General features: G+C 45.9%; 1 protein-coding gene across 7 annotated transcripts; it reads right to left on the minus strand.

The window, feature by feature from the left end:
* Positions 1–160: 160 nt before the first annotated feature.
* Positions 161–27,041, minus strand: ep300a (EP300 lysine acetyltransferase a). 7 transcript variants are annotated; one of them, XM_078102827.1, is made up of 31 exons: positions 26,494–27,041; positions 23,018–23,652; positions 21,571–21,750; positions 21,078–21,408; positions 19,542–19,655; positions 18,997–19,194; positions 17,950–18,055; positions 17,718–17,843; positions 16,372–16,489; positions 15,875–16,016; positions 15,375–15,449; positions 15,012–15,097; positions 14,589–14,735; positions 13,777–14,265; positions 11,541–11,940; positions 11,280–11,398; positions 11,108–11,171; positions 10,781–10,956; positions 9,943–10,031; positions 8,781–8,891; positions 8,377–8,433; positions 8,212–8,289; positions 8,037–8,104; positions 7,687–7,837; positions 7,306–7,452; positions 7,110–7,223; positions 6,797–6,962; positions 6,442–6,609; positions 6,136–6,297; positions 5,742–6,023; positions 161–5,611 (listed from the first exon to the last, which is right to left on the minus strand). In XM_078102827.1, exons 1-31 carry the CDS (start codon positions 26,585–26,587, stop codon positions 2,432–2,434), a joined length of 8,373 nt encoding a protein of 2,790 aa, XP_077958953.1. In that variant the 5' UTR covers positions 26,588–27,041; the 3' UTR covers positions 161–2,431. The 7 variants fall into 7 exon arrangements, with proteins under 7 accessions (XP_077958953.1, XP_040032250.2, XP_040032247.2 ...); XM_040176316.2 differs by having other exon boundaries at positions 8,781–8,861; positions 18,955–19,194; XM_040176313.2 differs by having other exon boundaries at positions 18,955–19,194.
* Positions 27,042–27,656: the final 615 nt, after the last annotated feature.

Genomic DNA, 27,656 nt, shown 5'->3' on the forward strand with positions numbered 1-27,656 from the left:
GGGGTTCTTTAGACCAGTGGGTTTGTGACTCACTGAATAGAAAAGGGAACATCATGTGATAATTTGTACTAATAACAGCGGGTTATGCAAAAATGTGTCACATAATTGTTTATTCGGCTGCAGAAAATATCTTACTAGAAAAGAGAAAAACAGTTGCGTATTTTTCCAATGGTACAAACATACTTTATTGTACAATTAATTTATTGGCAAATAAACAATCAGACCACCAAAATAACTTAAAAAAAAGAAACTAATGAAAATGGAGCAATAGTTATTTTTGCTTTCTCTGAGCAAGCACCAAAATTGTTAACAAGAGGAACGAAAAAGTGGTCAAAGATTCCATTTGAATACTAAACAAATATTTAAATAGTCTAATTTCCAGTCTCTTTTTAGGAGAAGAAATGATTAACAAAACTATTTTGTTCAGTTGCCATCAGTTTGTACAGTGATTCAGTATGTTTACAACTATATTCATGTACATGAAACACTTCTGAAAAAGGATGGTATAATATACTCCACAACCTCCCCAGAGCAAACCTAATGACTGTCTGCAGTGTCTTTTTGCATCACCAGAACATCTTTAATACAAAACAAAACATGTTTTATCTAATAATTCCTGTAGCTTCAAGTTTTATTTCCAAAAAATAAAATTAAATAATATATCTATATATATATTTATATAAAAGACAGTTTTTCCTTGTTTTTTCTTATAAAATAAGTCTCAAGATATATTGCCACCTGGTTCTTATGCACCCCCTCCCCAAACCCAGCAAGCCCAAGCTTTTGAGAAAAATAATGGGCATGTGAATATTGTGTCGTCAGTCCTCTCAGTAAAAAGCTAAATGACCAAATTTAAACTCTCAGACCACACGGCCAGTGGACCCGTCTCGGCTCCAACATCGTGCAGGCTCACGTCTAACTTTTTAAAGATTGTTCAGGTGTGTGACTCGTTGCAATAACTCCTCCCTAAAACCTTGTCAAAAATACACAGAAAAGGCGCATTGGTGCTTGTGACCGACTACACCCCACACTGTACCTTTTAGAAAAGAATCTCAATACTGTACAGTAGCTCAGGAGTACTTTTGTGTTGTTTTTTTTACAGATACAGCAAATATCCAATCAAACAAGAGGGCAAACAAGCAGCAGAAAATAATTGATCTGCTCATAAGGATTTAAAGTATGTACAGTTTTTTTGTTTTTTTTTGTTTTGTTTTTACATGTTTCACTTTCATTACAAAAGACATTATCCAAGTCCACCATTTCTTACTTTGTACAGTACGAACATTGAATTAACGGTTGCGGGGAGAAGGGGGGGCAGTCATGAGGATGAGGAACCAAAGGGCAAGAGTAAAGTACTGAAAGGGAAACCGTGGGATGGAGATTTCAGGATACAGGCAGGATTTTGTCAAACCTCTGCAGCCCAAAAAACATGGGCAACTTTTTTTTTTTTTGACATCTTCACATCACAGCTCATACTCAAGGTTGTAATATATGTACACGGGCAACCTTTCAAACGGGGGCCCAATGATCATCTAACAACAGTCCAGCTGGGGGTGGATGGGGGGGCTAAGGAAGATGTGCACATTCATAGGACATGGAGGGTGGCCCATTGGGTGCAAAGATTTGTTGTGCTGATCTGCACTTTTTTTGCAGAACGCTTGGAACCGAAACACTGAGGTTTAATCCAACCTATAAACCCTGTGAAAATAAACAAAGACAAAACTACCACCTAAGAAACCTGTGAAAATTAAACTGCATTTTAACGCACCCACCCACCCGTCATAGAACATAAATTGTGTGTGTATAGATATACACACACACAGATATACACACACACACTCACACACGAGTTGTTGCAGTCAACTGTAAAATGTACATCGATGTCAAAACTGTTCAGAAAAATAATTCCCTGCAACAGAAGATATGTTGACGCTTGTGACGATCCATCGAGGGAAGAAGAGGAATAAACAATAAATTCAGAAATAAAATAGACTTACTCTCTGCAATATACATAATTATGACTGGGTATTTGAGGAGGAAAACAAAACCATAAAAAAGGTACATTGTGTCAACTTTAATTTTTAGCCACATTTCAAATCTTAAAAATATTCATAAAAAGGCAAAAATTCTCAGCCCCCAAAAATATTGTTTCATAGACCAAGGAAGAAATATCTTCAACCTGAAACACTGCCCTTCCACCTTTTTGTACACAATTGGCAAAAATATATAGATATATATTAACAGCAATAACTTACCATTGTTTTAATTTATTCATTTATTGACTTCTAAGATTTATGTCGCATCTCCCATAGGAAGGAAGCTTCAGTTCTTATTCATATATCATGAAAATATTTAAATAAAAAATAAAAACTTCTAAAACCCCAAAGCAGAAGTCTGATCAGAGCATCGGGGCAGAGAGGATGGAACAAGGCTACATGTGGCCTAAACTGTTGTGGTTATTGTTCGTTCCAAGCTCCTGGTTGTTGTTGTTGTTGTTGCTGTTGTTATTATTATTCCCACCTGACATGTCCGACTGCCCCCCCTGCCCACCGTGCATCCCCGCCATCCCACTCAGCTGGGACATAATGGCGTTCTGGTCGGAGCTGAACTGACCGGCATCTAAAGAACTGCCCGGCTGCTGTTGCTGTTGTGGTGGCTGCGGCGGCGCCATACTGGGGTGGTGTTGGCCTAGAAGGCCCGGGTGGGGTGAGCCAGTCTGGGTCTGCGGGGAGATGCGGTGGGGCGAGGGCTGTGGTTGGGACGAGGGCTGCATGCGCGGGGACGGGCTGGAGTGCGGCTGCGACTGTGGCCTTGGCGAAGGCTGCGGCGACCTGACCTGACTGCTGAGCGACCCTGCCGGACCCAGTCCTCCTTGTCCTTGCATGTGGGGGTGGGGGGACTGCGCCATCTGCTGCTGTGGACTCATGGGACTGCTGTGCTGACCCGGAGAGCCCCCACCGAGATGCTGCTGCTGCTGCTGCAGCATCAGCCTCTGGTGGATGTTCTGGTGAAGCATGCCTTGCGACGTCTGTGGAAGCGAAGGCCCACCACCACTTCCCCCTCCGCCCACATTACCTTGTTGCTGTGGTCCGCCTTGTCCAGACTGGAGCGGGGGTCCTGCCGTGCCTCCCCCTCCGTCTTGTCCTTGAAGCGCACCAATTGAATTTTGCTGTTGTTGTTGTTGCTGCTGCTGCTGCTGTTGCTGTTGTTGTTGTTGTTGTTGTTGCTGCTGCTGCTGCTGCTGCATCTGCATCTGGAGCCTCTGGTGGAGCGCTGCAGCTACTTGTGACATGGTGTTGGAGTAGCCTTGCTGCTGGACTAGCTGCCCTGGCCCACTTTGTGGTCCTCCCTGCTGCGGGGGGCCCCTTACTCCTCCACCGCCTAGCTGGGGTTGGGAAGATGGCGCCACGCCCGGCTGTCCCTGGCCCGGCTGCATGAAACCTTGCTGCTGCTGGAGTCCTTGAGGTTGCTGGAACTGTCCGTGATTTCCCATCTGTTGTTGTTGTTGTTGTTGTTGTTGTCGTTGTTGCTGCTGATGCTGCAGCTGTCTTTTCATAAACAAGTCTCTTAACTGCGGAGTCATACTGGTAATGTTGCCTTGTTGCCCTACTTGCATTGCTCCCTGTTGTTGTTGCTGCTGCTGCTGCTGCTGCTGCTGCTGTTGTTGTTGTTGTTGTTGCTGTAATGCAGCCATTTGCTGTTGCTGTAAATTGCCAGGCAACATTGGGCGCTGCTGTTGTTGTTGTTGTTGCTGTTGTTGCTGCTGCAACTGCTGAAGCTGAGCCATGGTGGGCATATTCCCTCCCCCTGCTCCACCTTGAGCCATGTTCATCCCTGGCTGACTCACATTAACCTGCTGTTGCCCATCAATACTAGCAAGCTGGTTAGCTCCAGGCCCTCCTGCACCGGGTAGTACTCCAGGAGCCCCTTGGAACCTCACACCTCCAAGGCCCCCCTGTGGAGGCCCTACTGCTCCTCCGGGGCCACCTTGACCGCCCTGATATCTGGCGGCTCTCTGCCTGATAAAAGCAGCCATAAGGGTGGGGTTGGAACGGAGGATGTTGAGGACTTGCTGCTGTTGAAGGGGTGAGCTCGGAGAGCGCAGTGTTCTCAGGAGGTCTTGTAGTGCTGCCTGGGGGAGATTTCCTGATGCCGCTGCAGCTGCTATTGAGTTAGGCGCCCCCGCTGATCCTCCCATCACTTGCATCAGCCCGCGGTTTCCTGGTTGCTGCTGCTGCTGCTGAGTCATTTGCTGCTGTGTAACTGCCTGCTGCTGCGCCATGTGCCCCATCATGCCTGTTCTCTGCTGTGGGTTCATGGCTGGACCGCCAGCCCCCCACTGCTGGTTTGCTTGCTGAAGTTGTACACCACCACCCAGCTGCTGCTGAACTTGAGGTGGCAACTGCGACTGCATCCCAGCTAGCATTCCCTGTTGCTGAGGATCTAACATAGTCCTGCCAACAACCCCCTGGGCCTGGTGGGCCATGCCCATCTGGGCCTGGGTGTTCTGGTGATGAGAGGGTATCATGCCCCCCTGTCCAGGGCCGCGTATCTGGGCTTGAGCCTGGATCTGAGCCATCTGCCGCTGGGTCTCTGCCAGGCGCTGGATTTTTAGGGCCGTCTCCACAGCGGCCTGGGGGGGCCCTTGCTGCTGGCCTTGAACAGGCATGGGCCCCTGGCCCTGGTTGGGTTGCTGCTGCTGCGGAGGAGTGGCAGGACCCATGCCAGGTTTGCCCAGGGACTGATGAGCCCCAGGCAGCCTGGGGTTGTATGGGGACAAGCTACCTGGATGCTGCTGCTGGACATTGGGAAGCTGCTGCTGGAGCTGAGGCACCATCTGCTGCTGAGGAGAGTTCATCATCCCCCCTCCACCTGCTCCAACCACCTGCTGAAACTGATGCAGATGGTGTTGCGGGGTCATTGCACCACCTTGCTGCTGAACTTGCTGTTGCTGGCCCGGTGTTCCCATACCCCCGATTACGCCCATCCCAACGCCTTGCTGCTGAGCAAGGGCCGGCATGTTCCCCTGGGTGGGTGTTTGCGGGGTCGCAGGCTGCGTGCCCACAGATGTAGGGGTACCGGGAGCCGTCGCTCCGTTGTTGCCTCCTGGGGAAGGTAGTCCGTTGCCCCCCGGAGCCCCTCCCGGAGCGGCCTGACCCGCCCTCTGCATGCTGGCCATCCGCCTTCGTAGCATCTGGGCCTGCTGGAGTCTGTGCTGTAGCTGCTGCTGGCGCAGCTTGTGCTTGATGTTCAGGCAGAAGGGAACGGGGCACTTGTTCTCCTGACAGTGCTTAGCGTGGTAGCAGCACAAGGCGATGAGCTGCTTGCAGATGGGGCAGCCCCCGTTGGTTTTTCTCTTGCAGCTCTTTGTGTGCTGAACCACGCGTTTCATCTTCTGGCAGGACGGCAGAGAGCAGTTTGCGTTTCGACACTGGCAGGCGTGGACGAGGGACTGGATGCAGCGCTGGATGCTGAGGCGCCGGGAGTCTCCGGGGCTCTGAGTGGTTGCTGTAGACTGGTTGCTGCTCTCGTCATCCAAACCAAGGCCTAACTTCTCCATCTTGTGAATATGGCCCTTAGTGTTGTAGCATGTGATGCAGAGGTCGTAATCCTGTGAGGGAAGGCATGAAGGATGGTTGTTTAGACGATCGATAGCAGGGTTTGTATTGACACCAACAGTCCAATAAAGTGCATAGTTATTACCACATATCAAAACAACAGGAGTGCCCTTCCCAACTCACCTCACAGACAGTACAGTGGAAGCGAGTCTCCACATGGTGCTTGCACTCATTACAAGTGTAGACAAAGCGGTCCTGGCTTTGGTTATGCAATTCCACCAACATGCACATGGAGCTCCACAAGGACCTCCGCAGCGAGCTGAACTCCAGGTGTTTGTCTCGGGCCAACGTCAAGAAAGCATCGCGGCCGTCCATGAGGTCACATGCCATCAGGGGATCCGGGTCTGTAATGGGGGGCAATGCATTTGCCATGGGTGCAGCGATCAGTCGGATCACAAAGAACACCTAGAACAGAACAGGAAACAGAGAGACGAACAGATGAGGGCCGTGTGAAATGTTCTTTTGAAACCAGGTATGAGCTATTTATTAAAATAAAACACGAAAATAAAAATCCTACCTCTTTATGTTTTTCCATAGTGGCATAGAGTTTCTGTGAAAGGTCATTGGAGACATTAGGCATCCCTGGCTTCTTCTTATTGGCTCGGCTCAGGCTGCTCTTGTTCTTACTCGTCTTCTTGTTGTTCTTCTTCTTTGCATTTTTACTGTCACCTTTTGTCTCCTGCACAAGAAAGAAGGGGGGCATCAGTATCACGTAAAACAAGCTCAGCTGATTACATCCTGCTGAGACCTCGCTTCACAATGCTAATCATTTTTCCCAACACAGCAAGATATATACGGTATAGCAATATCGTAGCGGTCTTACATCAATACTCTCATTCGACGTGCTGTTCTCCTCCCTTTTTCTCTCCTCCTCCTCCTGCTCCAGCTCTTTAATGCTCTCTTCCAACACATTGGGCCAGAAGTCTCCTTCAAAATAAGGTAACTCCTTGGCACTGGTCAAACGATCCTCTGTCGCTTGCTTGAAGACATCCTATATGGGTAAATTGGAAAATAAAGTTAGTGGGGCTTTTTCCCCCCCAAGCACGGTATCCAAAACAGTCATTCCTATCAGCACTAACGTTACATGCATTTACACTTCATCTTCATTGATGTGCTAAATACACACCTCAATGTAAAAAAAAATGGTGCCTTCTTCCAACATATACAGGACTCTCTACCTTGTAATCGTGCACTATGCGCTCGGCCACAGCTTTGTCTAGCATCCTCCTGTACCACTCCTGGAGGCGTTTGGGCTTTGGGATCTTCTGATCTGCAGGGTGACAGTGGAAGATGTAGTCGTCCCCTTCACTTGGTGGGCAGGCCCAGATGTGGCCAGTGGTGTAGCTGAAGAGGACATGTGAGAGGAACACAATAAGCTAAACTCATTTACAGACTAAAGGTGAGCTTTGTGATAGAAAAAAAGTCAGACAACAACTTCAGACAAAAAAGTCAGACAAAAACAAATGATCTGGGAGAAACAGCAGCACTCACCCCAACTTCCTGACGTATTCCAGGTAACCAATGAGGACTTCATGGTAGACTGCTGTTCTTAAGCCGCGAGGCCGGAAGAAGTGCACACTGTCCAGGTAGGAGATGTAGACTCGCCTGAGTGGGGGAAAGAGGAAATATTAATGAGTGATGTAAAAAAGATGTCCCCTTTAGCGTTTGTAATGTAGCGAGGTCTTACCTCTGGTTGGGCTGAGGGCAGTCGGAGCCGTACTCTTGAACATGCATACCAAAGAAGCAGACGTCTGATCCGTCAATGTCCTCAAAGGCAAAAAGGGCTTTTGTCCTGTATGGAAAAGACTCCGACATCTCTCCACTGTCCACAAATCTGGAGGAAAAAACAACCCCATAAAAACATCTAAACTTAGTGACTGTAAAATAAAGCATCAGAAAATATATCTGCATCAATAGAATGTCAGTTATTTGCTCTGTAGCATGTTCTCAATTAAATATTTGATTTTAAATGCAAACTGATTTCTTCCACAAATTACATCTACAATCCTACATTGTGGTTAATGGTGAAACAGGCTTGACCTTTTGATACATCTATTCATTCCCGTACCTGGACTTCATGCCTGGTTTGACCTCCACCACTTTGTCAGAAACATGGACAACGCGAATGAAGACCTCTCCGGCGCCCGTGTGGGTCTGACGCTTCAGAAAGTCATTGACCCTCATCTCCAAGTAACTGCCCAACTTTGTCTGCGGCAACCCTGAATTGTGGAGAGCAAAGCATTTGGTTATTTGAGTTTAGTGAGCTGCTAAAAACGAGGGAGACAAATTAGAATATAAGTGTTCCATTGAGTTTGCAAAGGTGACAACATGGGAGAATTGTGTGACAGCAGTTTCACGTGATTTAGGTCACAAGTTCAGTACATCAGTTTCCCGAATGAAAGAGGCATTGCCGCTTACTTTTGGCAGAATACTTGTTTTCTTTCCTGGTTTTGTTTGTCTTCTTTAAGCAGCCATCACATACAAAACTATGGGGGAGAAAAAGGTTGAGACATTTTATTTAACTTTAAAAAAACAAAAAGACATGAGGACTTTCCCATTGACAAAGACTGGAATTTAACGTATAGCTGCTCACCCCGACGGCCAGATGGTCTCGTGGTGCAACACACAGATCTGATGCATCCTGCGCCCACAGTCCAAACATTCAACAAGCCTGCGAGGGAGGGAGGGAGGTGAAGATACTAGTTAACCTCTTAAATCCATGAAAATAGATTTGACCAATGGTAGACGGTTAACTTACAATTCGGGGTCCAGTGAGTCATTCTTCTTCTTCTCAAACTGTTCCTTGTTTATTGATCTGAAATGAATCAAGAGGGAGTATGAAAGGAGGAAGAACAAATAGCCAGTCTGCACTAGAGCTTCACCGAATGGTCTAAAGCTTTATTCATAACATTGAATGTTAAATTCTAAATCCAACATTTAATGCTGCACGGCTTATGTTTTTCAATTCTTTTGATTCTGTTGAAATTGCAACAGTTAAGACAAATTCACAAAAGGATATTTATTCAAAGACATGTTCTTTTTTACCTACTGTAAAACAGTCCAATAGGATTTTAAGAATCGGTGGAAATATTTTTAAAAACCACAAAGCCAATAGATTCGATCAACTTTAGTAGCATGCTCATGGAACAGACTGATACTCACGTCTGTGGCTGGGTGGGGTCGTCGCCCAAGGAAACCGTGTCTCCCTGGATCTCGTTGAAACACTTTTCGCAGAAGTGGTACCTGTCAGCAACAAGCCCAAATTTTGGTGAACTACACCGTCCGCCGCAGCACAGTCAATCACAGACAGCGCGCGGGAGGGCAGTCACCAAGTGGTACCGCGTACGGGCAAGGCAGGGCGCCACAAGCGGGGCAAGCAGGAAGAGGGAGCGCAGGGCAGCAGGAAGTCGTCATCGCAACGGCCGGTCATGATTTGGAGGGGTGAGTGGAGAGGGGGGAGGGGGTGGGGGGAGGGTTTGGAAGCGCATGGTTGTTAAAAAGGCAAAAGCAAGCCAATGTTGGTATCACACAGCCATTGCAAGGGAGGACAGACGGGTCAAATGGTGCGAGGACAAGACAAAAAACCAAGACAACGCGCAGCAGAGAGCCGAGGCAAAGCACAGATTAGCAATTTAGACATGAGAGGATGAGCAGCAACGACCGCCGCTACGCTAACAGAGCAGGAGCAGAGTCAACCGGTGCTAAACGTGAGGCTAACAGGACGCAATACAGACACTGAACAAAGCAGCACAGACAACTGTTCGCTCATTTTGAAGTCGGTCCTTTCACATTCCAACAAGGTTTCCATGGGTGTGTGATATCCGACAGGAAGAATTTTCAAAAATCAATGAAAGATGTGTGGAATCTGAAAAGGTACGGACCACCGCACTGGGAGCATTTTGGCATAATTGGCGCTTCTTTCTCAAAAAAGGTGCCCATGAAAATTCAATATATGTAAATTAACAGCACAAACAGCCAATTTCTTCCTTTAAAACATTTCAAGTATTCTGTGGGGCGGTATTTGTTATTGATGGTTTACTGACACCAAGAACCACGAATGCGAGAAGACCGACTGTTAAAATGCCTGTGCTTTAGGCACCACACTGAAGGGTATACAACGGGAAACGTTAAGTGAAGGGAGGAACAATATGTATCAGCTGAACACTAATCTGCCTCAGGTCCACTCAGCTCAACGTACGCTTCTGTGATTGGTAGTCTTATTTCCTCAAATCATCTGTTATAAGCCCTTCCTCTTTAACTAATCCATTCATGCATCTAGTCACCCGTCACCCTTTGTTACACAGACATTTCTCTCCCTCCATACCTGTTCTGGTAGCTGAAGTAAGCAGCATCTCTGGGAATAGTGCACAGCTGCTTCCCGTAGCAGCACAGTGTCTGAGGAGAGAACTCCAGCTGATGGAAGAAAACAAGAAAAAATGGTTATAGAACTTAATAAATCAGTTGACCATTAACAAAACTTCAGTCACACCCACCTCAACTGATCAAGGCTAGTTTACATTGACCGCAATGGCAGTACGACCACAATACGGTTAAAGTGAACTTACTTTAAACACAACTTGTCATTTTTTAACTTAATTCGGAATTGTGTTAATATCACAAAACGGTATAAACTTTTATAGTATAAAGGTGGTTAAAGTAAATGTAGCATTGTGTGTTGATCTGGCTGATTGATTGATTGGTTGGTTGATGGTAATTTCTGTGTCTCAAATATTGATTGGGCAGTGAACATTGCAAAGTGTGTGATGAAATAAACACATCCCACATTAAAGCTGTGAAACTGCTCCCGTCAGGGGAGTTGAGCTCATTCCAGCTTTTCTCAGTCATTAAAGCTACTGTAACTTCCAGGTGCTACTTTCCCCTCTTTGTCAGAAGCGGCCCTTCATTAAGCCTCTCGCAATAAGGGCCAACCACTGAAACTTCAGACAAAATGTAGAATGGGCACAAAAAGAGTACCGACAAGTGTGAATGCATATTTATATTAAGGCAAATCAACCGATGTTAAATAAAACCAGAAGTCGTCTTTAAACGTTAACATTCCTTCTTAACTTGAACATTAAGACTTTATTTTTGTTTACGTCGTCCCCTCACCAACACACCTAGTGGTGGCAACCCGTGTAGCCATTAATCCAGCCCCGTCTCACCTTCCTCCCACAACAGTAGCCAAGGCTCTGCATGACGGGATCAATCTCCTGCTCAAAAACCTCGGCCAGCTTGGAGCAGTACTTGTAGACTCTGGATGTTTTGCGATTGTACAGCCAGGCGTTGTTGAACATCACCCAGATGTCATCCACATACTGCCAAGGGTCCTGGTACTGACCTACAACCCAAACAGGGCATGATAGGATGAAACAAAAAGTCAACTGTATATTCTTGCCTGCGCATAAACACGTCGCTGAATCCATCTAATATCTACTTGTAGTCCATTATATTTCTCAGGAAAGACCAAACCTTGTTGTGTCTGTACAAACCTGTATCCAGCTTTCGTTTGATAGTAGACAAGTCCATAGGGTTTTTCACAATATCAAAGTAGTCCTGAAAGAAACCAATGGGCAAGTTTTAAACTTTTGGCAAACTTTGGCAAACGTGCAGTTTATACAAGGCACAGAAACAAACATATCTCAGGCTCAGAGGGACACATACAGGTATGCACAGCATTTGTGGGTCCACAGGCATTCTGAAGGGCAGCGACTCTGGATCTTGTCGGTAGAGAGATTCGAGTGTGGGCATCAAGGCCTGACGAAGCTCCTCGGGCTTGAAGACTGGGAGGAAATAGAAAGGTGAATGGGATGAAAAAGTGATTGAAAATGTTTTGATACCTTTGAATTCTATGACCATTTTTGTGTGAGCTTTACTCTAAGCATGTAATATCAGCAGTTAAGTAAGAACTTAAGTCCTCCTCACTTTTCTTTTTCACCGAGGCCTGTGTTGAAGATGAGTCTGAGGTATCGTCTTCCTCCTTCTTTATCTCCAGTTTCCTGTCTTCAGTCTTGATTTTTGCCGTTGGCATCGCCGTTGATGTATCCATGGAAACCCCTTTACCTCCCTCATCATAGCACTCCTCCTTTTTCACCTCTAATTTTACAGGCTTTTCCTCCGTTTTGAGGTTACTGAGCTTTCCTCCTTTCGAGCAGCTGCCGCTGTCGCTCTCGTCCTCATCATCCTGCTGCTTCACCTCCATCTTGGGGTCGAGGTTGGCGGTTGAAGCGTTCGACTGGGGCTGCTGGGACGAAGTGTCCAGGCTGCTGACAGAGGCTGGAGTATGGGCCTGACTGTCTGCTGGAAACGAACCCTTTTGGGACAACTGGAGAAAGAGACAAAACAAAACTAAGCTGTATGGAAATAGTGAAGATTTGAATTGAAATTTGAATTGAACGCAATTAAATAACGTGACTGATGAGATAAAAAGGTTCACTTTTGAAAAGCTAAACAGATAAAGCAAACAAACCCAGACACCAACAAGGATTCAAACGTTTGGTCTGGTGATAAAGACTAAGCAATATGTGGAGACGCCTGAGGGGTATTGGTTAGTGTTATGTGATCAATGGAATACAGTGAACTGGTCTTAACCCTTAGATGCACGAGTGACTGGACCCTACACTCTTCCATAAGTGGGTCAAAAATGACCCATATTAGAATCTGTGTGTTTTTATGCAATTTTTTGTCATTTTGGTTAAGAATAATCACTAATATAATATTTAGTATTATATTTAGGACCACAGAAGAATGATTTCATGTCTGATGAGACATCACTGAATGCAGTTCAGACAAACTACCGGTTTCTGGCTGTGATCATTGCACACAGGTACATTGCATTTCCCACACCTATTGTTGACTTTGCGATCTTTGTTACTTGGGCAGATCTGACACCTCTTTCTCTTTGGTTGGCCCTGTCTGCTTCCTTCCTGTGGCTGGGTTGTGGCTTTTGTCACCCCACACCTTTCCATTGCTTCAAGAATTGGGTTTGCAGTTGGGGGCAGCCTTCCAGTCGACTCCTCATGTGTGGTGTGACAAGCTCCTTTGAGAGCTCTTTGAGGAAGAGCCATCGTGCATTGAATTCTGGGTGCTGAGCCGTGAAAAAGGTGTAGGCATTCAGGGTGGCGATGTCAATTATGTTGTACCACAGCACCATGGGCCACCTCTGTGTTTGGCGCTTGCAGGTGTAGGTGCCAACCATCTGGTCAGTGGTGTCTACACCTCCTTTCGTCTTGTTGTAATATGTGATCACTTCTGTTTTTTTCTTTCTGCCATTTTCATCCACTTCTTTGTCGTGGTGCATCGTGCTTAGGAGCACAACCGCTTTTCCTTTCTTTCTGACAAAGCTGACCATGGTAAGGCTGTCGTTGAATCCAAACTCTTTGCTGTGAACCTCCCTGGACTTGGAAGGCTTCATCAGAGGAGGAATGTCTGGCTTGTTCTGACGTAGAGTCCCCACAATAGTGGGATCCTTCTCAAATAGATGCTGCGCAAGAGGCACACTGGTGAAAAAGTTATCCATGGTGATGTTGCGACCTGTGTTTCTAAATCTACTACACAACTTCTGGACAATGTTTTCCCCCAGATTCTTCTGAACTTCTTCCCCTGGTTGTCTCCCCGTGTAAACTATACCATCTATTGCATAGGGGATGCGTGCATCACAAACCCATAAGATCTTTAGGCCGTATTTGGCGGGCTTGCTTGGCATGTACTATAGAAACTTGCACCTACCCCTGAATGGCACAAGCTGTTCGAAAACAATCTTCCTGAGGGTTGACACTTCTGATATAGTCTGGGTGGTCCACAGTCAAATGTATTCCTGACAGCCACAGTTGATAAGAATCAAAGGTTCCCATTGGATTCCATAGAAAATGCATGCGGGGCATTTTTGACCCAATTATGGAAGCTTGGGGTAGTAATACAAAAACTACAATTTCTTAAAATGTATAACAGGTAAGTTAAAAATGTAAATGGCATTATATCAAAAACATGTTTTTTGAGGAATACCTGGAATATGAAATGATAACAATTTTTCATTACGAAGATATTTCAAGAAAACAACCTCATCGGGTCATTTTTGACCCACTTGTGCATCTAAGGGTTAAAATGAGATGGTCTTCAATGTTTACGCGTTCAAGTGTCTAAAAGTCTAAATCACACTGACCGGAGTGCGGGGCAGCTGAGAACCGTGCGACGTGGAGCTGGAGGACAACCCAGGGTGAGACGGAGTGGTTGAACCAGCGGACCCCATGTGCTGCTGATGGAGCGGCTTGTTGGAGCCGGGGCCCTGGCCAAGCTGGCTCTGCGGGGGGGCTGAGGGCGGACCCAATTGCGGTGCGTTAGGGGTGTGGGGCTGTGGGGTCTGGGACCCGGCTAGTCTCGGGGGGGTTTGGTGAGGAGTAGGAGATCGACTGTGAGCCGGGGACGGTGAGCCACGCATGGCTGCCAAATGGGGGATGGAGTTGGGCTGCTGGTTTGCATTTGGTGGAGTCATGGAGGAAGCAGGGGGTCCTCCAACTGAGTTGGGACCTCCGCCACCAACGCTCTGAGGACCCATGGGCCCCACTGAGGGGACACCACTGGGTCCACCGGCTGAACCCGGCTGTGCTAGAGGACTAGCAACGGGAAGCGATGGAGGAGTGCCCATCTGCGTCTTTGAAGAGAGCACAAGAGGAGGGTTATTTAAACATGTGCATAGTTCAAGAAGACCATAAACGATATTTGTCAATTGTTTTCACGCTCTAGTCAAGTCCATGAATTTTAGGCATTTCTTATGTATTTTATGAACACTAGTTTTCAGTCGCTACACTGGGTACCTAGGCAGTGCTGTCCAAGAACTATGATTAACATTAATTCAAATACTCTGCTGGAGGTAATTATAATAATATCTACTGATGGTAACTGTATCTTCTCAATAGTTCTTCTTTACGGCACTACTGCAGAATGTCTGTGTGAAAGGGGCTTCTGATCCTTTACCTGTGGCATGCCTGTTGGTGCTCCAGGTTGAGCCATCCCCGGCTGAGGAGTCCCGGCTCCAGACCCAGGAAACTGTCCCTGGGACAGATACTGGTTCTGCAGCTGGTTGACATTCGGCTGCCCCATCCTGGGTCCGGCCATTGCGATCTAGAGGTATCAAAGGCCACGGGAAAGGGTTAACACATGTTGATGAAACTTTTTTCTACCAAACCATTTAAGTGGTTTAAGAAGCATTTTTTTAAGATGAGAGATTGAAGATTAATTCTTTAATTCATTCTACATCGGCAATGGCTGATTTTTGTCCTGGTGGATTTTGAATATCTATTTTTAGTGGAAACAATGGAACTGTCCATAAGAATTTCATTGTCAGTTTATGGGCACATTAAAAGATCATATGATGTATTGAGTGTGTTCAGGACTGACCTGGTTCCCACATCCTCCCATGGGGAGAGGAGGCGTTGACCTCTGGCCCATAGACTGCATCCCCATCTGATTGAACTGATTCATACCTGACAAAGAGAGTTAACACATGACATTTGATTCGGAAACCACACGACATAATTATGATGTTCTTAAATCGATTCATGCATGAGCAGGACGTACACATGTTGTTATGTAAGTGTGTCCTGAATGCAATGCAGACAACTCCAGCACAAAGAAAAGGACTGGTATACCATTCCTGTGAGATCTTTCCCGTGTCCTTGACTTAAATCTTTTATTGTTGGTACAACAATAAAAAGTGATCAAATATTGTTCAAAGTCCCCTGATTCTCAGTATCTGTTTACCTGGCCCTTGCATCCTGTTGACCATCTGATTTGGTCCAGGTGGTCGCACCATTGATGGGTCAGAGAGGGGGCCGTCTGTAAGAATAGAGATGGTAGATTTTTAAAAATCAAGCATGTGGAATTCCGAAAAAAAGTCAGAAAAACGCTGGAATTATTCATCCTTTTCTTGGTTTTGTTGAGAAAAGATTTGTGGGATTTGGACTTGTGTGGCAACAAATGACTGAAAAGAGTCAGCTGGAGATTCTTTCAAAAAAAAGATCCGTGGGGCAGTTACTTTATAATATAAAGTCTTATTATTAAACCAGCCCAAAGAACATACAGACTAATACTACTCCACAGAGAAGAACGCACATGTATTACTTAAGTTAAGAATTAACTATGACGAAAAGGAATTCACGTTAACTCCCCCTCTCGTGTTTAGCGTTTAACAAGCTATGACGCAGGAGTTTTATGTTGAACGTTAGCTCATCAAAGTCCACATATGCTACATGTCCACTCACTTGGAGGCAGTCCAGTGGGGGACTGGCCCATGCCGGCAGGACCAAGGCCCAGACCCTGCTTCTGAAGCCGGGTCCTCCTCTTCTCTTCCAACTCCTTCTGGATCTTGTAGATCTTCTCCGCTAGCAGGTGATAGTACTCCGCCTGTTCAAAGAAGAGGGCAACGAAATAAGTAAAACGCGGCAAAGGGGGAAACATGGAGGAGCAGTAGGTGTAGTAGGTAGTAGTTGAAAAACTAAAGTTGAAATGGAAAACGGCAGTAATCGTTTTGGAGGACCTACAGCAGTATAGCAAACAGGAGATGTTTTATCTGCTGCAGTAAACTTGAGGTAATTCAAGTTACGCTCATAAGCTATGGGTTTCTTACCTAGGTCTAACAACTGTGCATTTCTTTAGTTTTGAGTGGCTGGTTTCAGCTGCAAAATGACAGGAAAACCTCCCAGCAGTCTCCCCCTTCCTTTCTGTAACACACTGAGCTGAAAAGGAGAGAGCAACTTACTCTACTGTTGGCTGACTCATACATGTCTCCCTCAACCTTTCTGGCATAGGCCACCAGGTTCTCCATTCGCCGGTCCTTTAGCGCGGCCGGATCTGGAGTCGGAAAGATGGCCTGTACACTGTGGGTATGAGAGGGAACGCAAAAGCAAAAAGAGCAGAAATGAGGATGTGAAATGTCAAGTCTCAGTCGAAGTATTGCTTAGTAATTAACAATAAAACAATTGTAATACGGGTAGATGAAATCCAGCGTTCTGATTGGTTGAAAGTGAGTCACGAGGGGACATTATTGAGCGATAATGTACAGTTGCTGTTCACATTGACCCGAGCGTTCCGTATCACTGCGCACTCAAAGTAACAGGTTAGATTTTGCGCGACTGTTAGTTGACATTTTAGCTTTTAACTCGGTGGCGATCCCCCAAAAAAATGGAAATCACACAAATTATCAGTTCGGGGCAACGCCAGCTTTCGCAACTGGACAACTAACGGGGACGTCATGAGCGATGTGAATGAATGAGATGGTGCGTGACCCAATGCTGTTTACGTACAGGGACTATTTTCTCTCTCTAGACTACTGAAATGAGATACACAACGTGGTGGCTGGACCTATTTTGTGCTGAAAGGCAGCTATTTACTTATTACTTATAATTTCTCTGGTAACCGTATTATAAAAGCAATAAGGTACTTGAGGCAGTAGTTTATCTTTAGCTGTGCGCCGGGACGAACAACGCCCCGAACTGTTACATTACCTTATTACTTAAATAAGTATAATAGTAAATAATAATGTCTTTGAGAGCATTTATGTTTGGTTTCCTGTGCTAGTAGCTGGGCTGAAGGCTCTAATACAGGAGAATGTGATTTTTTCTCTTTGGGATAGTTCCTGTGCATAGTGCTTTCCAACACACAAAATGCATCCCTTACTTGCTGTCACTTAAAACAAATAGGATCTGCTTTGTAGAAGCTTATAACATGGTGTGCTGCTAGAAGTGTGATGAAAAGACTACTATAGTTAATACAAGAAACATAGTAATTTAAAGTGAGATTCAGAGGCCTTTAAGTCATATGGAGAGGTCAAGTAGAAGCAATAAACATCTTGTCATGCTCAAAATACAGTACCTGGTCTATGAGACACATTTAATGCCGCCAAAGAGGAATGAAAGGCTTCCTAACGTTACAAACAGTTATGTGTGAGAGGCACAGACTGGGGCAATGTCAGCCAGCTTATCTGAACTTTAAAAAAATTCACATTTATCACCTTTTACACACGCACAACGTGTGGAAACGTTACACGACAACAGGAATGTGATTTCATATGCAATGAAATCATTTAAGCTCCTTTTTAATACTTACAGTTTGTGTACCAAGTGGTTTCGTAGGTCCTGAGTGATGTCCTCGTGCCAGGTTTTCCTCATGCCCGAAGAAGACGGAGGGCCTGCCGTGGGCATGGACCCGACCCCACTGGCATCATTCAGCAGACTGGGAGAGGTAGACAGGCATAGTTTTAATGAATAACATGGAAAACATGGATAGTGTGTGTCCCTATTAAGGGATCCACGAGCAGGATGTTTGTGTTCCCTCTTACCCTTGGCTGTTCACATTGAGGTGCATCATGGTATCTTGCAGCAGGCTGGCTTGCTGGCTCTGAGGAGAAGCACCGACACCTCCATTGACCCCCATAGGGTTCGCACCTACAGAGCAGAGGACAGGACTTCATAAGTTTGCATTCCTTTTGTTTCCCCTACTAATAAAACGTTATATACCTTGCTCTTGGACGTGTACCTCAGGATGTCTTATATTATTGGGTTGCTAATCAAACCGCAACTATGGGGCTACTATGGGGCTACATCACGTGCGCCCAGCGCACGTGAAGTAGCGCTGGGCGTTATGGCCAAAAATTCATATCACGGACTCTGGCGGTATCATGGTACATTTTTTTGGGAGTAAAGGCATCCATTCGTGGCGAAAAGCATCGCTCGTTCACTGCTAGCAACTGGCCAGCGAGTTAGCGGGTTAGTTTGTTAGCGTGTTAGCTGCTAGTGTTCTCAACTAACTATGCAATATATCTAATTTACATTGGATTTTCAAAACCACAAAACCTCCAACCAGACAAAACTCCACCCTTGGGCCCAAGTGCATCTCCGGTCTCTCGTTGTGCCTTCCGCATACTTCTTTTCGGTGTTTTCAAGTAGTAGTTTGGAGTCTTGTTGTGATAGCGGGCTGTACCCAGCATGCAGTTCGGCGGTGTAATTTTATAAATGTACCATGATTAGTGTTACAAAAGGTTTCACAAACTGTTACCCTGTTAAAGAGCGTTGTGTTATTGTAGTTATAACCATGACCCAATCTAAAGCACCGATATGACGATGTGGGAAATTCATACGGCAAAGGAAATTCGATAGCGGTATATCACCCAGCCCTAATGTCATTTTTACCTGGAGCCCTTTGACGTAAACATTTAGCACCTACTTGTCAGAGTTCTGGTTATACCCGACTACTATTACGACCTTTTGACAATCCCTGCCTCAAGCTGGTTAAACGCTAAATCACCAGGGCTATCAGAAACAAAATGTGCAGCAGGTGAACTGACCCATTGGGTTCAGAGGCCTCATGCCAGCCGGGCCTTGCAAACCTTGGTTGGACATACTGGGCTGGGCAGTCGGGGACTGGATCTGGTTGCCTTGGTAGGTGAGGCCCAGGGCGGCGTAGGCTCGCTCTATGGAGCTGGGGTCAATCTGGCTTGGCGGGTTGAGATTGGGAGTACTTGGTTGACCACCAGGTACTGACCCAAGAGAGCTGCCCAGACCTGCAGCGGCTGCACTGAGTAGAGCTGTGAGGACATAACAAGAAGGCAGCAGGGTGTTTATAATACATCCTATATGCCGAGCAGCATATGGAAAAAACTAAGCATTCAAAAACCCTGAGACTGAATATTTATCGAAAAACAGCAAAATATCATATTAACAATTGGCTCAATATGGATTATGTTTAGCTCCAATGAGGCTATGCAATATTGCCAATACAATAATGTTGGAACGGTCTTTCTAGATGAACATATCTGCAAAATCCCATTAATAAAACTGCGATGAGATAACAATAATGCACATTAATGATGCTCACAGCATAATGTAAAGAACAAAATATATAACGTTAATTTGGTCAGATACAGACACTCACACTGCGGGTTCCTCTTGTCTCCAGCATTCTTCAGCGGCAGGCAGACCGGACAATCGTGCCGCGTGCAGTTCTTCCAATGGGAGATGATCTGCCTCGATGATGCACAGTGAGGAACTAAGGATGAAAAGGCAGAAATACACGCAGAGTTGGGAAAAACAGGTATATAAGTTGGTGGGGAAAAAAAACATTTACATCATGAGAAATTAGGATCAAATGAAATTGGGAATGCCTGCATTTAACCGTTTCTTGCCGCAGTATTTTTTGGCCAATTGTTTTTCGACAGATTCCACAGCCACTCGGAAGCTAAAATGGGTAGAGCGTAAATGACGCTCGAAAGTGATTTCTTGCCCCCCCCAACTCATTCAAAAGGGACAAGAAGCCGTGTGAGTCATGCAAGATGGCGGGTGGCCGTATTGTACGGCAGAAACAGTGATTCATTTGGCAAAGGAAGTAGCTGTGGTTCTGTGCAGTGGTTTGAAAACGTCCTGGCTAAATGTGGGGAGATTGTTGGTGCTTCATACACAGCCGCCAAATGATGGAGAGTTGAGAGCAAAGTGCACGAGCACAGCAGGAAGAGTCGCTAGTTCAACTTGTTCCACCTGATGGAATTTGGGCCTCCAAGATGATCACGTAGTTTTGTGTTTAAAATACAATTGAAACAACATTGTCTTAAATTCACGCTTTCTGAAGTGATTACTCATTACTATTAAGATCTAGTCTTTAGAAGAAAAACAAACTTTTTATCGCAATTAATACATTTCAAAATATGTGTAAGTCATGCAAGATGCAATTTTGTTTCCAGTCTATTTTAATGTAAAAGATGTAACAAGTCTCAGCCACAAGTGTGCTTGTCAAACACGGGGGCATATGACAACTATTTATATTTATTTATGTCGCTGTTTCCCCTCCGTTATTAAAATCTGCAAGTTCCGATGGACACAGGCAGACACGTGCGCGCACACAGGTGAGCATCCGCCCACCAGTGCTCACAGCGCGAATCCGCAACGACCCTCCTCTCCCGTCAGACGGTCCGTTCCCCTCCCTCAAAGCTGTAAACCGAGAGCAGCGGCGTTCTGCAGACACATGACTTAATTTCCTCACATGAATGGCAGGAGATAGTTTGATTCTTTTGCCTTATTTTACGCAGCAAAGTGTTAACTGAATACACAAATAAGTTCTGTCACACGGTAGAACAACTATATGTTCTCGTGCCAAATGCAGCTCTTCTGTGTTGCACCTGCTTGCAATCATGAAGTCAATACATCGAGACACACAAGGAGCGTCAATCCAACATAAATGCTTTTCAATATGTTGCATATCTTTAGTTCCTGCAGCGAGCATAAATCTCAAATAAAATTTTTACATAGGGGAAGCACTGCATGTAATTAAATTGTAAACAGTTAATATATTTAATTTCAAGAAAAAAAACTTGAATTTCATTAATCGTTTTTTTCATAAAGTATTGGTTCAGGCACCGGTATCATTTTAAAAGTATCAAACAATAAACCAAACAAAACTCATCCCTAGTCAACTCACCCTGACAGGACTTGCCGGCCTGGCAGTGAGTCATGTGGTTGAGGACGTTCTTCATGGTGCGGCAGTGGGGCAGGTTGCACTGCCGGACTTCCCCGTTGGCTTGCTCCCGCCGCTGGCACTTGTGTGCGTGAAGCAGGAGAACCAGTTGCTGCTGAATTAGCTTGCGCTTTTCAGGGTCAGCTGTGGGCGGCGCTCCGGCAGCAGCGGAGGCCGCAGAAACCTGGGCGCGGGCACCAACCAGACCTCCCTGAGCGCTGGGCAGCATCCCTGGGGCTCCTCCCACAGGTGCACCAGAGGGACCGCCCACACCCGTCTGTGGTTGCTGAGAGCCCTGGTGGGTAAAGGGATGGGAATGAGAAGAGGTGGCACGGTTTAGACCAGGGTAATAAACCGACAGGAACAGTGGAAGGTAAAATCAAGTAGGAAGGGGAAAAAAATACGGAAACGCATCGGAGACACACACACACACACGTTGTTTGTATTTGTTCCCTACCATGGCGGCCATTCCTTGCATGGGCTGGTTCTTCTTGTCCACGTTGAACTGGGCCAGGCTGTTGCCCAGAGGACTTTTGTTCTGGAGCTGAGGGCCCAGCCCTGCGCCGCCCAGACCTTGATTCCCCTGCCCCGTATATGGACCTCCAAAAGGGCCCCCGGGGTTCCCCATCATCCCCATCTAGGAATACAAATGAAAAATTTGAACAGGGGGAATTAGAGCAGATGATGAAGAGCAGAAGAAAGTTATGTAGGATGCAACTGGCATGAACCTTTTTGAAACCACATCTTAAGTTTTATATAAGTGATTTCATCCATCCATCCATCCATTGTCAAACCGCTTATCCTGCACACAGGGTCGCGGGGGGGCTGGAGTCCATCCCAGCCAACTTCGGGCGATAGACAGGGTACATCCTGGATTGGTCGCCAGCCAATCGCAGGGCTACACAGAGACACACAACCATTCACACTCACATTCACACATCTACGGGCAAAAGTCCCCAATTGACCTGATCCCCAGAGCATGTCTTTGGACTGTGGGAGGAAGCCGGAGAACCCGGAGAGAACCCACGCAGACACGGGGAGAACATGCAGACTCCACACAGAAAGGCCACTGGGCGGAATCGAACCCAGGACCTTCTTGCTGTGAGGCGACAGTGCTAACCACCACGCCACCGTGCCGCCCCTAAGTGATTTCATATCAGGTGTAAATGCAAAAAAAATCTTACAGCGTTTCGCAAACATCTCAAATCTAAGCTGTTAAATGAGCAGGATCTGTGGACATAAAGACTCTTTCAAAGCCTATGCTTCCATCTACGATAAGAACATGCGTTTTCCACCTGTGTACCAATTAAGCTTCCCTTTAATGAAAAGTGAAGAAAAACAACCTAACTTTACTCCCAAATCAGTTAACCGGAGAAGTAATATGTAATTAAAGATCAAAAAGTAATTTATAACCTGTGATAATCAAAACTTAACATCCCCATTCTCCAAACACATCGAATGACTTATTTGAGCACCTTGTTCTCCTTTAGAGGGCCAACAGCATTTATATTGGACTTTTCCGACCCTGAGTGATTTCCTTTAGATATCCATGGCTAAAATCAGTGTCTCTGCCACATTCAGCAGAAGCCAACTTCCAGTGCAATTTCTTTTCCTGTCCCTCCTGGGGCACTTCAACCCCAAGTACATTCCTGAATTAATCCAATTTTCTGATTGAAAAGTAAGGTTTTGGGCCGCAATAAAAGGTTTTGAGAATAAACTGAAAGAGAATCTACCAACTCCTACTGAGGGGGGACGACGCCGTGTTCCTTAGTGTCTACTTGAAACAAAGCATTCTGTTTTCACCCGATGTCTCATTTACAAGTCCTTATTTTGTATAAAGTCCATCCGCATTTCAAAAGTGAATGAAATGGTTGACATGCAGTGTTAAGCCTTAGTAAACCTACCTTGTTCATGGCTCCCGGTTGCTGGCCTCTCATCCCGGCCTGGCCCCCAGCTCCCTGCTGCTGTAGGGTCTCAGCCAACAGGTTGCTGTTGCCACCCATCCCCTGATTCCCAAAGCCCATCCTGGGGGAGCCATTCATCACCTGGCTCCCAATCATGCCTGGCTGCTGCTGTCCATTATTGCCTTTCTGCTGCGCTCCCATCATGGCCCTGTTTAGGCCACCCATCATTCCAGCTGAAGCATTCTGTTGCATCATGTTGACCTGCTGCTGAGGAGAGAGGCGCTGCTGCTGCCCCTGGACCATCATCTGCGGAGGCCCCTGGCCAGGAGAGGCCTTCATGTTGGCCAAGTGTTGCCCCATGGCGCTGGGGCCTCCTGGGCCGCCCATGGCTCCTTGGTGCCCTTGTTGGGCCGAGGTGGGCGCCCCTGAACGCAAAAGCTCGGACAGTTGTTTGTGCTTGGCCACCGCATCCTGGCCTCCGCCAAGTCCAAGTCCCATTCCTCCCGGCCCTCCGCTGCCTCCTCCGAGAGTAGTGTGCAACTGGCTGAGGTCCCCGCCGTTGACCAGGCCTGATTCATTGGCGCTAATGAGCTCGTCGGGGAGATCATGCTCCAAGTCAAACAGTGAGCCGAAATCTAAAATGGAGAAGAGATGCAAAGTTTAAGGGAGGCGGATCAATGAGATTAAAAAATTTTAAAAAAAGAAGGGAATGACGAGAAGACAAAAGGGTCCACAGCCATGTTAAACTGGTATAATCCTTCATTTTTACAGCATGACAGAGCACGCTTGACAAGGAAGAAAAACTAGAGCCGGGCACACTGTGAATGCGCTAACGTAGTAATCAATTAACACCGACAATGATTTCCATATGCGTTAACACCATTTCATTTTATCTTTTTTTGCATTGGGGGGGTGCTTAACACTGCTGCGCACATTAGCCAAGAAAACTGAGAAAGGTGGACATTTTCCTTTGAAATCTCTACCAGACGGCGTAGTTGATAAAAGCAATGCTATTTGTAACCAGAAAACCAAACCGGAAGTATCTTATCACCAGAATACTACGAGCCTGAAGTACTACGAGTCTGACGTACGACGTAAAGGCGTTACACAGCATTGATGTCAGCCTACCGGCTACCCAAACAACAAGGGAGCGAGACGTCGGCGGATGCGGGAGAACTGTCGACAAACCAACGCAACAAGAACGTAGCGTCCTTAGAATTGCTTAGAACAGGCACCGCCGAAAGGAGAATACACGAGTTGTATGAAACGGAGTGACGGCGTTACAATGAGCTTCAACTGTTGCTCTCACTGACAACATGCAGAACATCTGCACCCTGTGAAAGGTCGTTTTCTCTTCCTGGTCATATTGTTAAAATTGTAATTGTAAATTACCGTGTGTGTCTTAGCAAGTGGCTTGTTGCAGATGAGTAGGATGTTGGAGGAATGGATGGAAAAAAAAAGTGGACGTTAAAAGTTAATTTTGTCATTGGGTAACTGCTTAACTTGAATCATTAAAAATGTGCTTCCACTGAGATTCACAGGAAATCCACAGTTTTTACAGACCGAAAAGTCATTGTTTTGTGCTAAAGCGCTTCACTCTACAACTGAACATATGCTGCATTATGCCGTCCCCTGATAAAAGACTAATGTTTCTTCTGGTACCTAAAAAAGAAAACGTGCTGTTGCTCCGAGAGTGCCTATTACAGTGTTATGATGACATTACTTAAAATAAAAGCGTGCACTACATTATTCTTTAACGTTTTATTGAATTTCGCGCATAAAGTGAATAATCGCTGTTAATGGCAGAAAATCATGTGATTAATCAAGTTATCACAAATTAATACCATCAAGTTTAACACAACTGAGCACTAAACTTATAACGACACTGAGAATGATGTGTGCGTGTAAAGCTGCACGCACAAACGACGATGCAAGCACACGCATGCACCCACAGAGAATCCCTGACCAGTGAAGTGATTCAACATGTTACACAGACAGGTTCGTACAGACTAGGTGACAAATGGATGTAGAAGTAACTCAACAAAATGGAGCCAGGTTGGTAGAGACGCACACTCAGTGTGTCAGTGAATGCAGAGTTAAGCGGCACACAGCTCAGGCAATAAAAGCAGATACATGGTGTTGCCCCCCTCAAGAACAATTGCTAAAGCTCAAAATCTCACACAGGCTTATTCGTCCCTTTTTATGGTCAGATGCCATTCTGTAATGTTAATGATTTGTGACATGGCTAACATGAGAACATGATTGATGTACAAGGATACAAAAATCTACAGTTGCATCCTTACGGTTTGGTGAGCGGACTCTGAAAACGATCAAACCAGTTATCATAACATTATCTACAAACTGATTTTCGGAGGCACAAGCAACACTATCCAAATAACACCAATCTTCTGAGATTGACATGTGTTTTCATGTATTACCGTGACTGGGATCAGTGCACGGCAGGGTCGCAAATACTCTTGGAGGACAATCATTTTCAGTGTAATATTCTGCACCTTTTATGAACAGATCCCTTTTCTTGACACCACTATGTAGGTAAACGAGGCAACGTACGTGTTTGCAACCTCTGGATGATTTAACCGAAAAGGTCCCTTTCCACGGAAGCGGACTTCCCGGAGAGACAACTTTAGCTTAGTGGACAGCCCAAGACGCCGCTGTTCATTTCCAAAACGAATGATTGAGTGATTTAATTGATTATTGTACGTTTTGAGCAGTATTTTTGCTGGTTAACTTGACTGGCTGGTTAATATCGCGGTGGAAAGACATGGCGCTGTCCATGCTCCACAGTTTGGGTCTCAGGCCACTGCTCCCTCCGGCTGCTGTCACACACCATCCGCGATTAAACAAACCGAAAATGGCCATTTGCGCTCCACGATCGGTCGGACGCGGGTGCCCTAAATGTGTCCCCGACGCGGGGACAGCCTCGCCACCACTGGCAACCTCTGCTTCCACGAACGCCATCAACGGCAGCTAACGTTAGTTGGGAAAGTGTCCGAGTTACGGTGGGGCAACACGGCAGATCGCTTTGGACGTGTTGAAGCCTCGAAAACTCAAATAACAGGACGGGAGTCGCTGTCGAGTTGACACAACTACAAGACACCAACAACTTTATCACGAGTTGGCTTGGCAATCCGTGTTTTATTAACCCGGGCGTAGTAAACATTTGACACGGGACCGTCAGTTGGGGAACCCGCATTCGGTTAGCTAGCCTAGCGTTAGCCGAGTTGCTAACGCAGCTACCTCCGGCTAAAATGGCTGGTAGCACGCAAGCTAGCTGGGGGAGCTCTTCTTCACGTCCGACACACACTCACTACTAGCGAGCTAACATTAGCAAGCTACGACAAAAACAGAAGAGTAATCCCACGTATTCTCCCTCAAACAAGTTCACCCGAGCCGCCGCAAAATAACAAACTTAACGAATAACACCGTAACAAATTATCTCTTAAAACAATACTTACCATTTCCATCGCTGGCGGAGGCGGAAAGTGCCGGAGACGAGAGTTTAGGCCTTTTGGCTGAAGGCGGGCCATGGTCCAGAACGTTCTCGGCCATATTTTTTCGAAATAAAAATATATAAAGTATCCACAATTGCAGACGTTTTCACGCCTTTAGAAGCTCGTTCCTTTTCGTTTCCAATATTGCGACTTTTCCCCCTCCTTTTGGGGGACTAAGAGGGGGAAAGTCCCGTGTACAAATTACTCCTCTTTCCCTGGGTTCGCCTCTCGATTTCAGCCTCGGCGTATATCAACCCCCCTCCCTCCCTCGTCGGATTTTTTGTTCTTTATAAATTTCTGCCAGCGGAGGAGGAGGGGGTCGGTGAAAGTAAAGAGGGAGACACACGCAGCGGCTTCCCTCTTAACTTACACAGCCTCTTTGGGTGTAAATAAACTGTCCCCGGTTCTCGCTCCCATGGTTGCATCCGTCATTTCGACCTCCTTTCCCGCGGAGTCTGGATGGAGACAATGTCGGGCAGTAAAGGCTTGTTTGCCTGCGAAGTGATGGTTGTGCCGCTGGTGGCAGCGGGTAAGGATGAAGAGATGCAAATTAAAAAATATTAATAAAGATGACAAATGCGAAGCTGCAATGGTGGATCAAGTATAATGCTTATGGACTGGCCATGAAGTTAAAAAAAATAATTTAAAAAAAGTTATTCATCCATGGAGCAATCTGAACTAGCATTTCTTTGGAATGGTTTGAGCAAAGATTAGAGTTGGATTATAGTCAACAGTTCTTTTAAATGCAAGTAGTCTAAACTTTTAGAAAGTGCAAAATAGACAATTCGAGCAGTAGACCAATGTGGGTTTACACTCCCAACTGTATGCATAACTCAACCGACTTATTACTTGATTCCTCAATAACTGATTATCACTCATTAGAAAGAACCAATCCTGTCTGCCTTATTTGGATTTGTTTGGTATTTTATAGGCAAAACGGTGGCTCCACGCATACATTTACCATTCCAAAATATCATACAATTTTTCTCAGCCTTTCTTGGTGTTGACTCTGCGGCAGAGGATTGTAAATTTGGCTTCTTCGGTCATACAGCATGCTCTCCTTCCCCCATGCTCACACCAAAACAGCTGTATGCCTTTACTCGACCAGTCATTGTGGAGTATTTGCG

This window comes from Gasterosteus aculeatus, chromosome 5 (genome assembly GCF_964276395.1).
Source record: "Gasterosteus aculeatus chromosome 5, fGasAcu3.hap1.1, whole genome shotgun sequence".
NCBI lineage: Eukaryota > Metazoa > Chordata > Actinopteri > Perciformes > Gasterosteidae > Gasterosteus > Gasterosteus aculeatus.

Coding starts and splice junctions, on each gene's coding strand:
- ep300a (XM_040176312.2), bottom strand. CDS start 26,587: ATGGCCGAGAACGTTCTGGACCATGGCCCGCCTTCAGCCAAAAGGCCT. Junction 14,266..14,588: donor CACCAACAGGCATGCCACAG/GTAAAGGATCAG, acceptor CTCTCTTCAAAG/ACGCAGATGGGCACTCCTCC. Junction 10,032..10,780: donor GCTACTGTTGTGGGAGGAAG/GTGAGACGGGGC, acceptor TTCTTCCATCAG/CTGGAGTTCTCTCCTCAGAC.